The 14624-nt window shown below is 39.4% G+C and overlaps 2 protein-coding genes across 2 annotated transcripts; one reads left to right on the top strand and one right to left on the bottom strand.

Annotated features, from left to right (window-relative positions):
• Positions 1 to 3663: 3663 nt before the first annotated feature.
• LOC110054863 (uncharacterized) lies at positions 3664 to 11214 on the bottom strand. The gene is made up of 5 exons (XM_020761232.2): positions 10909 to 11214; positions 7972 to 8035; positions 7241 to 7320; positions 5917 to 6064; positions 3664 to 5239 (listed from the first exon to the last, which is right to left on the bottom strand). The coding sequence occupies exons 1-5, from the start codon at positions 10978 to 10980 to the stop codon at positions 4914 to 4916; spliced, it is 690 nt and encodes a 229-aa protein (XP_020616891.2). The 5' UTR covers positions 10981 to 11214; the 3' UTR covers positions 3664 to 4913.
• A 64-nt stretch (positions 11215 to 11278) lies between these two features.
• On the top strand, positions 11279 to 14175 carry LOC110054862 (uncharacterized). Its single transcript, XM_020761231.2, has 3 exons — positions 11279 to 11776; positions 12857 to 13046; positions 13320 to 14175. The coding sequence occupies exons 1-3, from the start codon at positions 11429 to 11431 to the stop codon at positions 13964 to 13966; spliced, it is 1185 nt and encodes a 394-aa protein (XP_020616890.2). The 5' UTR covers positions 11279 to 11428; the 3' UTR covers positions 13967 to 14175.
• Positions 14176 to 14624: the final 449 nt, after the last annotated feature.

The following is a 14624-nucleotide window of genomic DNA, read 5'->3' as shown; positions in this document are numbered from 1 at the left end:
ACTAATGCTAGTGTCGTCGCGGTGGCTTTGTTTTTAAGGAAAAACAGCTTGAATATTCTTACGGCGTGAGTCAGTGTCTTTTTATCATATCAAGTACCAACACTTTCACTCTATTTTTATTTTCAAAACTTAAGTGATATCATGCGTTTCGAGGCGATAGCAGACGATATTGATACCAAAACTGCTGCAGTGAAGCTTTACACCTCGTGTAAATATTTATAATCAGTCCAGTTGACGCTAAAATGACGGACGCATATTAATAAGTGGATATTTTTAAAATATCTTTATTTATATTAAAAAAAGTTAAAATGTGGTTTTACGAGAAGCACTGTATATGGAGCTGCAAACGTTGGACAAATATTCTTTGAGGTCAACCGCTCTGTAATCTCGTATTTTGTCGATAAAATCTACCGCAGCAGACGCCCCAGCGACGATTCTTTTGAGACAACAGAGAGAGTTTTGTGGGTGGTGAACCCACTTTTATTATTATTACTGCGTAAAATGGAATGACCGGCTTTTTTCTCAGTGAAACGTGAGTTTCATAGCCTTAGGCTATTGCTTACTGTGAAGCGAGAGTTGATTAAGTTTCCATAAACGCATGAATTTCATGAATGCATGTGCTTTCCGTTTACAAAACGTGATCTAGCTCGCCTATTTCACCCTTTTAACTTTAATGTTTTTCTCCCTTAGAAATTTACCTATCATTTAACAAAAAAAAAATGACTTGCGAGGCTCAGTTTACAGGTTTGATGTACATGTAGCATGTGTCTCAGAAGACAAGACACTCTAGTTCTCTCGCTCCTCTCAGTACAGGAGTGTTAAAGCTTACAGGGGAATTGTTAAGGAAACCTGAAAATACAGAAGGGTCACTTGTGATGCATGCAGCAGCTCGGCACGGCATCTTATCTCCGGGTGGGAGTATTCATACTCAATATCTTCTTGGTTGCTTCAATCGTCACAACGCCGGGACTAACGAACTTCGCAATTCCCCCGTGCAGATCATACAAACAACACTGTGTATGACTTAGGTTTCATTTGAGTATAAAAATATCTGAAAGGGGTAAAAAGAGAAAACAAAAGAGAAAAACTGTCGAGGGTCAGCCAGATCATGAGAAAATGCGGGGAAACGGACAACAATACAACACCGTATATCTAGCATGTGGTGTATGTAGCTATAGTTATTTGCATCTATAACTTCAGTTGTTTGATAACCTGACTCGAGTGAGTGATGGGCGATTTAATTTTAACGTATTCTGATTTGCAACAAGTTCATTTCTGCAAAAGATATTGAAATATGTTGCGTTAAGATGTTAATCATGATTGGAAGATATTTATAATACCAAGGAAAGACTCTTCAATCCGGTGCAGTTAAATAATGGAGGAAAACTCTACATAGAACGGCGTAACATCTTACCATGTTTAAACACTTTTGGCTGCGAAAGCGTCAATCATTTCCAAACAAAAATTTCTGGATCTTTTGCGCGTAACGTGGATTCAAGCTTACACTTTCTGATAATACCAGCAATGCTTTGGATCTCTGAGCTTTCCGAACTGATAATCGGTATCTCCTGAAAAAAATACGTTAACCTTTTTGTTAAAAAAAATATATATATATATATATTCCTCCCATTTTGTTAGCAACGTCTAATGCTTACGGTTAAAAATTTGAACAACACGCAAAAAAAAAACATCCTTTGCGACCTGAATTAGACAAAACATCAAACTTTTTGTAGCATTGCAGCTTGTGAAAACAAGCATGTATTACTGAAACATAGTTCCTGCATTAGATCTAAAGTATTTTGCACAAATGGTCATATACAAGGCGCCGCTTACACTTCGCCCACGAGCTACAACAAACAATTCTAGGATATCTGCATTCAAACGACGGCAGAAAGCTGAATGTTCCCACTGCTTGGCTTAAAAGTTAGAAAAAATTGGTGGTGAGAAAAAGGAAAGATTTACGAAGAATTCATTGTTCTCAAAATAGTCTATATTTGCTTAAAACATTTCCCCTCTCGTTTCACAGCTTCACTCAACAGAGTACATTCGATGTTCTCCGTCGATAATGAATAACAAAAAATAGGGCAACGGACAACAATACAAAACTAATTTACGGCAGTATATTTGGCATATGGTGTCAGAGTTGTTCTTGTGTCCTCGCATACATTACTTGTTTGACAACCTCAAACGGACGTTTTCAAATTGATGTTGGCACCTATTATTGCAACTTTGTTTCTGCAAAATTTATTTAAATAAATATGTTGTTTAAAATCTTAACGTCAGAAGATATTTTTAACACCAAAGAAAGGCTCTTCAAATAGAATAACAAAAGAAAACTCTACATACAACGTAGTAACATTTCACCACGTTAAAACACTTTTACTGAGCCGTACAAGTGTCATTTCCATAAAAGCATTGGACCTTTTGCGTATAACGTGGAAAAAGGCCTCCACTATCTGACATTCAAAGCAGTGCTTTGAGCTCCCTTGAATATAATATATCTCTTGTAAAATTACCTTCTTCTTTTTGGTCTTAAAAATATATTCCTCCCATTTCGTTAATAACCTTCTAATGCCTGCGGTTAGAAAATATGAATAACACGCAACTAAAAAACCATCCATTGTGACCTCAAATTAATATGTAATATCAAAGTTTTTCTACCTTTGTAGTTCCTTTTTTTTACTGATATAAAATTTGTAATAAACATTGCCAAGCACAAATAAAGCATATCTACGTCAGTCCCGAGGCAAACATGGCATCAAATTAATTTTAGGTGACATGACGTGGCTCTTAAAAATTAACAAAGTACATTGTTATGAAAATGGTTCAGCGAAAAGCTTTTTTTTCTTTTTTGAAAACAAGCATGTAACATCTCTCGCAAAATCCCCCATTTTAGCACATTGTTTAAACTCGACCTATCTTCCAAAAATGGTCATATACCCCGCTTATTACACTTCGCTCACGAGCTACAACGACCAAGGACATCTGCCTTCAAAAGAGCCGCAAGTACGAACTATGGCAAAATCTGAAGGCACCCACTGCTTGGCTTAAAAGTTGTTGGGAAAAAACGGTGGCGAGAAAAGGGAGAGATTTACAAAGAACCCCTCTCAAAATGATCTATCCTTGCATGTAATATTCCCCTCTCGTTCCAGAATGCTTTTGACTTTAAACAATTATTGGATGAGGTTTTTGTGATATCCGGAATAATCAAGGTCGAGGTAGTGGTTATCAGCCGAGGCCGAAGGCTGAGGCTGATAACACTAACCGAGACCTTGATTATTCCGGAATCACAAAAACCGAATCACATAACTGTTTTATTATACATTGTTTTAAAGAAAATAACGACAAACCCATTATCGCACCGAACACAGTTTATTTTCGACAAGCCATGTTCTTACGTGAACTTGACGTTGCTCTTGGAAATCATGCATTGTGCGCGCAACCTACGGATTATTCACTAATCTGCTAGCAGATTACTGAATAATCTGCAGGTTGCGCTGTTTCCCAGAATTAGCTGTGGGCTTTTAGCCAATGAGAGGACAGATGGTGCCTACAATGTATAATAATCTCGATAATTAGCACACGCCTAACTTGGGAATATCATTTGTTCATCTCCATACTGACACAAACGCCCATAGGAAGAAAACAGTTCTACCACGGCTATTTGTTTGAAAAATATATCTTTTATTAATCTCGCTGTACAAAGAGCGTGAACACGTGGAGGTCACTTTAGTGCACATGTCGCCGTTAACCAACAATGGTTCTTGAAAATATCTACATATCTACTGAATTAAATTTAGCGTAACTAACCCTAACCCGGGGAGGGGTACTCCAGTATATGGGCTCTATAGGTCTGCGGCCCAACGGTAGAGATTTTGACCATTTTTGTCCGAAACAGGGCATGTTTTTCACTCTGGCTAGGCACTGGGTATTTTGTTTTCAAGGAACTATTGTCTTTTTTTTTTTGCATCAACATTGGCAAATTTGTAGTCCTTCTCAAATGCTTACCCAAATGGAAGCCATTTCTGGTTATTGCTGCAACATATTGGAGGGGTATCGATGTTTCGTTCCGGTCCGAAATAGGGTATGTAAAATTGCAGATTTTGGTCTAAAATAGGGTACAGTTTTCTAGGTTCGGGCCGCACACTGTCACCTAGACTGCTGGCAGTCTGTTTTTCTCTCGAAATTCAGCAAGGGTTTTGAGGAATGACGCTTCAGCGTAAAGGGGAATGGCCACTCGGCCACCGCCGTACTGCCCTTTTGCGTTCGCGATGACTAAACACTCGTCTAAGTGACCCTACGGGAAAAAACCGGCTGCCAGCAGACTAACTGTCACCAAAAATTTTAGGGAAGGGACGCAGATCAGACACGAGAGAGCGGCGGAAATCGAGCCTAGTAATCCGTCACATGCGAAGTTTCTCAAAATCTATGGAGTTAAAAATAAAAAGGCCATATTTGTGCCCTACGGAGGGGCACCAACATGGCGGACAGTCATCAATCAAAACATCTGGAATTTACTTCGGTTATTTCATGCGATCAGTTCAACCTCGTGAGGCACAATCCTTCTTATAAACTTGGAAAAGTTGGATTTTAAAAATGATTTTCCTTCAAGCCAAAGGTTGCTATCGAGCTGAAAACGTGCTAGAAAATATAAACTTTTTAAGTCTTATACTATTATAGCCAATAAATATCAAAACTTGAAGGGCCTTAAGATTTCTGATTTTAGAATTTGATGCCTTCACGTGAAAAACTTAGAGCAAAACTGCCCGATTTCACTGATGTCACGGCTTGGACTAAGTTACTTTTTCAGCACCGATGACAGGTAAATAGACAAAATGATGAAACATCTCACAGTGACAGTACGAGCTTTTTTCAGGGCATATCTAGCAAGCACTGAAATAAATAAATAAGAATCATGATATTTGACCAAACCGAACTGTAACATCGGGTTCATCATTAAGATCAGCTGCAGCCTCCTTGAACACCTCCACAGTGGCCTTGTCAAAGTTTGTAAGACGAACCAGTTGAACAGAGCTCTTAGGCTCCGCGCGGAAAAATTCCAGCGCGGCAGAGAACAGAATTTTGGCGCATCGCGCCTTCGGGAAGCCAAAAATACCGCTGCTTATGGCGGGAACAGCCACACTGTTAAGAAGCCTTGAGTGACACTCCGTCAGGGAGTTGTACATCGCTGTGTGAAGGCTGTTATCTTCATCTTTCTGGCCTCCTTCCCACACTGGGCCTAAACCAAATTAAAGTGCACGAGTTTAGAGTATACAAACGTTTCCTTGAAGTAGCCTCTCTTCTCTGGGAAAAGAATAGTGGGACAGAGAAATAACGCTCTCTTATTTTCCGTAGTGATATCCTTTCTTTGATAATCTCGTTATGAACAACTATCTAGCGTAAAAATTGACGCAGTGCAATTGTTCACAGTCAAACAAACAGGGTCAAACGCAGACAGGAGGGAATCATCAAGAGGCGGTGGTTTGGTGACTCGAAGGATTTCGGAATAAACGAATGGACCATTTTGGTAAATTGTTGCATGACAACTTTTTGCTGTTTTTCTTTTGTTTGGGAGGAGGGAAGGGGAATGTTGTCAAACCGAGCTGTGATGATTTTAGTTTAAGATATTTCATTCTGTTTCAAACTGGGTGTATTAATCTTTTGTGCTTGATATTTTGTACCTAACTCCTCGAGAAGTCAAACTTTTAAACCTTTCTAATTCTCTCGTCTTCTATTTTTAATAGGTACACAATGTTACTTAAAAACTTTTTTTATGGGAACTCTGAACATCTCGTAGTCTCTAGACTCTTCCTCTCTCACACCCTGATACCTGTTCAACCCATCTCTACTACCTAGTGACTACCCTGTGGTGTCTTCTTTTTCTACACACAGAGTCAATAAAACATGATATCGTACCTACTGCATGGATAACAATTTTACATGGAAGGTTTCCAGGGCCAGTTACTGCAATCTCGCCAGTCTTGACAGGTCCGTTCTTAGCCACAAACTCATCACTCTCACTTTGGATTTGATCTCCACCACTTTTGACAACTGCCCCAGCGACCTGGTAAAGTAACGAAAAAAAGCTGATATGAATAACACGATAACGGTACAGTTTGCTTGGAGCATAATCTGAACTAGCCTCGTTCTCCCTCTACAACAGAAAAATGATTCAATAATACTGGGAAACAAGTACCAAGTTGGTGTAAATAATGAATAACGGGTAAACTACCCAGCTATTTTATTAAGCTAGCATTTGTGGTTACATGTATGAATATACATTGTAAGGTCCTTGATAGGGTATACAGTTGTAGCCTCATTCTTGTGCCCAGATCTACCAATCTCTCTTGGCCAGTGAGACATGGCATGAGGAAAAGGATACTCTGGACACTCCAATTGATTGGTTAGATTCCTAGACAAAGACTTTCACTAATTTGAGGCTCATTTCTTTGCTGAAAACAACACTGGTTTATGTCTCCCTAAAACCGCTCAATGAAATCACCTATATATCTCCCAGAAAGTTTAAACCTAGCTTACAGGGAAAATTTTCGATAAAGTCTTCCATCACAAACCAGGTCAATGCCACTTCCGGTCAGAATTTTAATTCTCTTTTAAATTTCCAGCCTTTATTGATAGGTATTGAGCAAGTTTATTTAGATATCCACAAGGGATATTTTGGAAAGGAAACCAGCATGGGAATTAAATAAAATCGTTGTCCAAGACCCTAGCCAATCATGTGTCAGCAATCTTTTTCTTGTGCCAAGGCTCCTCTGGTTGAGAGGGGCAGACAGATCCAGATGGTACATTAAAGTTCGTGCACAGGACCATCAAGGTCATCAGCTTTACTTTCAAAACTAGGATGACCAAGCAGATGTGTGTGTGTGGGGGGGGGGGGGGGGGAGGGGGGGACGCAGGAGGGGGGTTGCAGATTGATTCTTACAACTGCCTCTCCCAATCTACCATAATATCTCCACTTGTTACCAAAGAGATAAAGTGAGACTGCTTATAGCCTGATAGGTAAAACCAGCAAAATGACCTGTTAATGTCGCATTATTTGCCAGTGAGAGTAATATTACCTAGTACCAAAGGCTGCAATAAGTATCAAGAGCTAACAGCTACATAGTACCCAGCATGTATTGAAAGCTAAATATCACTTAAGTGAAGAAAACTGTGCTACACGGCTGCTAAACTAATTTCTATCTTAAATTTACATGCATAGAATAAAAACTTTATAACGTACTCCTCCACCATGTTTTAACCAAGAGTTTGCTGCATTGACAATGGCATCAACATTTTCCTTTGTCAAGTCATTCTGTACAACTTGGGACAACAACAAAAACAAAAACAAAAACAAGAACAAATATGAAAATGTTTCCTGAATTGTTGGAAAACGCATGTAGTGTTGTAAGCCTTGTTAACCTTATTTATTTATTCACTCATTTATTTATTCATTTATTTATTTACCTAGTTACTTATTTATTTACACTTTTATTTACTTTTTATGTGTTAAGTATTAGTAGTGCCACCGTGTAACTTATACAATGTACACCTGTATAAAGTAGAGTCAAGTTGTATGTACATGTAATGTAAGTACAAAGAATCCTGTGTAAAGGTTTTTACTTTTAAATGTAATTAAATGAATGTCAATATATCTAATTAAAAATAATAATAATAATAATAATAATAATAATAACAATAATAAATATCAAAAGATAGATACTTATTTTACAAAATCATGGAATAACTTCCAAAACTGGAATACACAGATAAACTACATTGTAACAACTAAAGGACAAAGATAGGTTCAAGAAAACTGTCCCGTCATTATTGTTCTTGAGAACTTGGATTGTGTGGATATTTACCCCTACCCTAGGGAATTCAACAGACCTGTCTGGGCTAGTAGGCTAATAATATATTATTTTACTGGTGGTTTAATACAGAGAGGACAAAATTATTAATTACATGTGTTACCCTCTATCCTTTTAGTTGCTTTCTTGTCAAGTGAGGAGAATATGACTGCAGCATGAACAGTACCCTAAAAATTGAATACTAGCAGTTAAATAAAGTTAAGTTTGGTAACAATTACTCTGGAAGAAAACTATTTCAGATGTCTCTCTTTTGATTACAAAATATTAAGCAATTTTGAAAATTTACTAACCTTCATTTGTCACAAAGTAAGAATAAAACACGTTTCAAATAATAAATAATGTTTTTGAACAAGAAGGCAATAGACTGAAGCATTAGAATGATTCCTGCACATGACTGTATTTCACCTGCCTTGGACAAGCAGAGAGGTTAAACCTTCAAGCCATTTGAACAATGTATAATCTGTACAAAATAAACTCTTTTCAAATTCCAGTAGAATGTTTAACCTTAAAGTTAACTGCAAAAATAATAAAAAATACATTGTCAAAATGGTTGAAGTGTTCTGCCTAAATAATGGTCGTTAGCTGTTGATCCAATCAAATTTTGACAATAATATTCAAAAAATGGAAGCTACAATGGTATGGATGAATGATTGCATTTATTATTCAGTTGAAGCTTCAGATCTTTGAATCAAAACTCAAATAGCAACACTGTATTATTTAATGACAGCATGGCCATTATGCAGCTCTTGTTAACCGAGCAGGAGGTCTGTATGGGAGAATCTTGACTGAGGTCTGTACCCACGACCGAGGTCAAGATTCTCCCATACAGACCGACTTAGCTCAGTTAATAAGATGTTTATTATATGGCAAAGAAGAAAACTTTAATTCGTTTCATGAAACTGGTTTGCTGACATTTTGCTAGCGAACGGCGATGAGCTTAACTTAAACCTGCCGGAATTTGCTCGTCCTCTTTACTTCTTTTTTTGTCATCAGGCTTTTTGGCACTTACATAAATGATTGAGAAGAAAATAAAAGAAAATGGTGAACACTTTTGTATTTTAGTTTGCTACTTTTTCAACACAAAATGAAACCAGTCTACAGATGCCGGTCTAGATGGGTGGAATACCCCAGCATGAAAATGCTCCACAAGAATCTGCAAGAGCATTTTGTCAACACTAAACACCAAATGCAAAATACCAAATGCAGAATTCCAAATGCTGAATATTATGCAGTATAGGGAGGTGAGACACAGCCATATAATAATAATGCAGAATACCCCAGCATGAAAATGCTCCACAAGAATCTACAAGAGTATTTTGTCAACACTAAACACCAAATGCCAAATACCAAATGCAGAATTCCAAATGCTGAATATTATGCAGTATACGAAGGTGATCCTAACCCTAAACTCTAATCCTCATCCCTTGCCCTTCCTAAACCCTCCCTAACACTAAACTTTAGATTCAGGGTTAGGGCTAAGGGTTAGGGTTACCACAATGTGTTCCCAGAAATATCGACACCCCTCCCATGGAGGTTTGTTTTGCTTTGATACACCCCCTTCTCATTCGTCTGGAAATTCCAGTTTTGGTTCATACTTTCCTTTTAAAGTTTTGGATTTCTATACCTCCCTCCCCCTTGGAATTTCTAACAACCCTCCTTGGGGGGTAACCCGAAAACACTGACCTCCGGTCTGTGGACCCCCACTACGGACCGGTTCCGTGGACTACCTATGGACTGGTCCATGGACCACCCCTACAGACCCCCTCTACAGAAAACCCCCCAAAATATAATAAAAATAATAAATAAATAAATATTTCAGTTACAGGTTGTCTAATAGATTACTCGTGATGGTGAAATTTTTTGAAAGTTACATTGTGCAAATGTACATGTAACAGACCCGGATTCACACACTGCCATTTCCTTTGCTGTGGCCATAAAGTATACGAAAGACGCGTACGGGGAAGCCTCCAGGAAGCCTCAAAATTTGTGTTCTTTCCCCTCTGCCATTTTGTTCAGCCCATTCTCCCGTGGGTTTGTGAACTCGTTCTAGGCTTCACAATTTGCTCAGCTGAATAACAGATACAACCAGGAATAAACAGCCTAAAAATATATCTTCCATAGCCAGATTGAGCCATGAAGGGAAGGTAAGAACTTTCCTTCTTACCATCGGCATCTCCTTACGTTGAAAATAGCTTTTAGGCATTTTTTTGGGAGGGGGGATGGGGTGTTAAAAACCCAAGTCTGTTACATTTGCACAGTGTAACACTCGAGAAATCACCAATATGAGTCTGAATCTATTAGACAACCCATAACTGAAATCTTTATTTATTATTTTTACACTATTTTAGGGTGGTCCGTAGAGGGGGTCTCCGTAGGGGTAGTCCATGGACTGGTCCGTAGGGTAGTCTGCGGACCCGGTCCATTGTGGGGGTCTGCGGACCGGGGGTCAGTGTTTTCGGGTAACCCCACCTTGGGGTGGCCATGGATATTTTATAGAACTACACAATAAGGGTCATGTGTAGGTTTGGCTGGTGGCAATAGGGATCACTGTCAACAGGCATTTTACATTCAGGATTTGGTAGAATATACTGCTGCCAAAAGGGGGTGGGGGTAGTAAGCTTATCAAGATATTAGTACAAAGTTGACAGGGCCTACTAAAATTGTTATTATAACAATTATATAACTTATGACGTGACATAGCTCAACTCAATTCCAGACACAGCCACATTTGTTGACGGTCATCAAATCAACTTAAATATAGGAGTACAATAACGAGTATAAAAAGGTGCAAAAGAAACAAACTGACAACATTGAATACCATTGCCACCCCCCCCCCCCCCCCCCCCCTCTCTCTCAACCCGGTTACTACGTTGATGTTTAAGTTGTCAAGATCCCAGCGGGATTACTTTCCTTCTCCACTTCACCCGCCCTTGCCTGATCACCCTAACCCTCAGGCGACAGACTGAGGCTTACACTGAGAGATAACGGACGTAGCCATTTCAGGAGCTATCAACACTGAAAGGAATTTAAAATAACTTACCCCGGAATGGCATCTGGCAGGAACTATCCACTTGCTACTATTGACTAGGGAAAGGCATGTTCGATAGAACATGTTAACTATCAGTTTTCACATCACTGACCCACAAACAGTGACTAAGCAGCTTGCAGCGAACTTGCAGCAAATCCGCAGCGAAATGAGCCGTGAAAATGTTGCACAGCACCAGCAGACTGTGTACTTCAAATACACAACACAAACTATCATTCCTGGACCTCGCTGAGAACTGCAGTGGCGCGCAAATTTATTTAGCCTTTCTTCGTTGGAGTGACTTCGGCTGATAGAAACTTTCGGGACCGATCCGTTATTTGTTAAACAGATGAACAGATTCTATCTACATGATTATTTTGCCGGGCCCTGGGAACGATGTACATTTGATCAGCGTGCCAGAGTTAGAACCGGAAGTTGCGTGACAGTTGAAATATGCCAGCTCACAGAGCCCTTTCTGTGGTATTTTTCCGCGTGGACATACTGAGCATACTGTGACCGGAATTTCTCGGGATCCATGGCTATCTGTTCTCTGGCAGCATTGATTCTTTTCTTGCTAAGCCTTGCTACAACCGGCAAAGCGCAATCGCGCTATCAACAGAGAATCCTCGTCCTTGGAGGAGATGGCATGTTAGGAAGCGAAACAGTAGCCCGATTGAAACTCAGAGGACACGACATCACCATTCTGCATCGAGGAACGTGGTACTGGGACTCCGCTCTAAGAATCAAGCCATGGGTGAAGTTTGTACAGTGCGACCGGGAAGACTTTGACGTCTGCGCTGATAAACTAGGTGACATAACTCGAGAAAAAGGCATATTTGATGCAGTGATCGACTTTAGTGGGTACAAACCAAGCCATATCAAGGTAAACAGGGGTCCTTTGTCATTTCACTTTACAATATCAGTTTGTTGATTGTCTAGACGTGATCTGGGCAACACTCGTGCTTGAGCTCACGTATATAATTTAAAGTAGTGCTTGATTCGAATGACATTGTCAACCCTCAAAATTATAGCGACATATGAAAGGTTATTAGTCTGACCATGTCTCCGAATAGAAGGTCAGGTAATTTATATTTGTCTTTTGGACGTTGCGTGACAATTTACATGAAAAACTTCAAAGAGAAACAATCATTGTTACTAAATGAGGGTGTCAATAAGATGGTGGCTTTCACTGCTAACGGTTAACATTTTGGCTTTTTTGCTGCTAACGGTTAATTTATTTTCCATTGTTTTGATAAGTTAAATTTTTTTTTTCATTTTTTTAAAAAAAGCTAAAAACGTATTTTAATTACCGTAAAACATATTTAATTTAAGGTCTAAGGACCATCCCGGGACTGAAAAACGTATCATTATAAGAATTGTAGTCTAATATTGCAAACAAGCCACAAAACAAGTCAAAAAAAAGTATTTACAAGAGATGTTGAGACTTTCATTTTTTTAGTTTTTTTTTTTTTTTTTTTTTTTTTTAAATATTTGTTACGGCTAACGGCTAAAATTTTCAACTTTACGTCTAACGACACAATCTTTGGCCCGGGGAGGCGTTTTACGACTGACGATTAACCCCAGTGAGACCCTCTTTAATAAGCATTTGATTTCTTGAAGTAATAAAATAATGGCATTTCGAGAGAAGTAATATATGAAATGACTCTAGTAAATTATTTCTCATGTCCCTGATTTGGTGGTAAACTAGTGCGAGCACTTTCAGCAAATTGTCAAATTGCAGCATGTTAAATTTCGCGATTTCGATCAGTTCAAGAAAACGAGGGGAGTCCAATTAGCCGAAATAAAATATGCGCGAGTTTAAAATAAGATTGAGGGAGTGGTAGCGCCGGGCAACTGACTTTCGTTGTTTCTCTGAGACTTCCAAATAGCTTACCCAATCGCATCCGTTTCCTCGCTCTAAGCTATTTCACGTTTAAGTTTAAGGTTCTCTGTATTTCCGCAGGATTTTATGGGCAAGATGCGTAGTAAGATTCGACGGTACATCTACATCAGTACTGATTCAGTGTACGAGGTTTGTCAGGAGCCTTCCCACGATGGGCCCACGCTTGAGGAGGACGCTGTGCGTCCAGAGGATCCGAATACAAGAGAGGCCCATGCTCGTAAGGACCCTTACGGTAGCGCCAAGCTGGACTGTAAGTAAAACACTACCCAACTACTTTAGATTAATAAGGACTGCGCTTTTTATTCTGGTTGTCGTCGTAAACATATTTGTGCATACTGCAAGAGCTAGAGAAGGCTAGTGTAAAAATGAAATTTTTTTTGAATTACATTGAAACGCCCGGGGAATCTCTTGTCTAGTTCCTAGTCCTTTTGATTTTGCCGCAGTCAATCTGTTTCGGGTCACGTGGCTCGAGCGAGTGCCGCAGTCTCATTAGCAATTAAATGGTGGAACATTCGTTTTGCAGGTGAAGATGTAATAAAGAGGGAAAATGAACTGTGGAACATCCCTTACTTGATTCTACGCCTGCCTGACGTGATTGGTCTCCGTGACAACACCAACAGATTCTGGAACTACCTTTTATGGATGCGATTCCACGACATATTTGACCGGCCAGTGGTAATACCACACAGCCTCCAAACTAGATCTCTCAGCTTCGTCTTTTCTGAAGATGTGGCGAATCTTTTGGTAGTCCTTCCGGAGTATGGAGACAACGTGTATAACTTTGCTTACAACCTTGCATTTCGAGAACAAGTGACACTCGAAGAATTGCTCCGAAATATGGCCCAGCACCTTGGTCTCCCTGCGGTAAAGTTTGATAAGCCTAACCAATGGGGTACCCACTATTACCCCTCTGTTACGCGTGGCCCGTTGGATATTTCCATGGCGGAGAAATTTCTTCGTTGGAATCCGCATCAGCTTGACCATGGAATTAGAAAAACCGCGCAATTTTACGAGTACGCCATGAGGTCTTCGGAATTTCAGGTTCAACGAAAGGCAATCCTCGACAGTTTGGATGTCCCTTCTCATGCAATGGGAGCGTTTAGGAAACGGTTGAAGGAAGTTTATAATGTGGATTATGTTAGGCCGGATAATGTAAAAGACGAGTTATAACAAATACTGTAAGTCTAGGCTATAAACTCCAGCACCATGTCTAAATTCGACATAGAAGTGTGCTCAGCAAACGTTGTGTGGATTTTTGCCGCTCTCGAGACTGCAACTAATTCAAAATAATTCAATTATTGTGTAAACTGATGTGATGCAAATACTTTGCTTTATCGGCTAATAAAGATTTGGACGAATTCGTTCATAACTGAACAGAATTGGCCATTTTTCCGGAATTGTGCGAAGTCCAGATCTTGTCCCAAATGCAAGTTTGTCCGATCTCTGACAGTTTCCGTTTTATCATTATAGTTTTCATTTCTGAAATTTGAATTTGAAGTACTTTACATAGGAGTTTACGTGGTTCCTAGCATCCCCTCCCATCTCTTGCCAAGTCATTTTCCCAGATTGAGTTCAGAAATCGAATTCAAAGGGATATTACCTCACGCGGGATTCGTATTGGTTTACACCCATTTCAATACAGCTTCGCAAACTGTCCTCCTACATCGTTTACTTACGTGCTGCCGGGGTTAGCATGCAAAGTACTAGTGGTAGCTGACGAGAGATTCCATTTTGCCCAGTCCATTCCAAAACTGAGGGTAGTTTGAAACTTCTTTATGAGTATATCCACTAAAATTTCGTCCGTTCTGTTCAAAGCTCGCTCCATTTG

This window comes from Orbicella faveolata, unplaced genomic scaffold, assembly GCF_042242905.1.
Source record: "Orbicella faveolata isolate gen_17 unplaced genomic scaffold, um_ofav_v1 contig_3, whole genome shotgun sequence".
Lineage (NCBI taxonomy): Eukaryota > Metazoa > Cnidaria > Anthozoa > Scleractinia > Merulinidae > Orbicella > Orbicella faveolata.
Note: the sequence above shows the minus strand (reverse complement) of the source record. Positions and strands in the feature narration are given on the sequence as shown.

What these genes read in the sequence shown, in the direction of transcription:
- LOC110054862 (XM_020761231.2), top strand. Translation starts at nt 11,429, where the DNA reads ATGGCTATCTGTTCTCTGGCAGCATTGATTCTTTTCTTGCTAAGCCTT. An exon ending in ACAAACCAAGCCATATCAAG is followed by an intron (nt 11,777 to 12,856) that starts GTAAACAGGGGT and finishes GTATTTCCGCAG; the next exon opens with GATTTTATGGGCAAGATGCG. An exon ending in CGGTAGCGCCAAGCTGGACT is followed by an intron (nt 13,047 to 13,319) that starts GTAAGTAAAACA and finishes TTCGTTTTGCAG; the next exon opens with GTGAAGATGTAATAAAGAGG.
- LOC110054863 (XM_020761232.2), bottom strand. Translation starts at nt 10,980, where the DNA reads ATGTTCTATCGAACATGCCTTTCCCTAGTCAATAGTAGCAAGTGGATA. An exon ending in GGTTAAAACATGGTGGAGGA is followed by an intron (nt 6,065 to 7,240) that starts GTACGTTATAAA and finishes TTACTTTACCAG; the next exon opens with GTCGCTGGGGCAGTTGTCAA. An exon ending in AATTGTTATCCATGCAGTAG is followed by an intron (nt 5,240 to 5,916) that starts GTACGATATCAT and finishes AATTTGGTTTAG; the next exon opens with GCCCAGTGTGGGAAGGAGGC.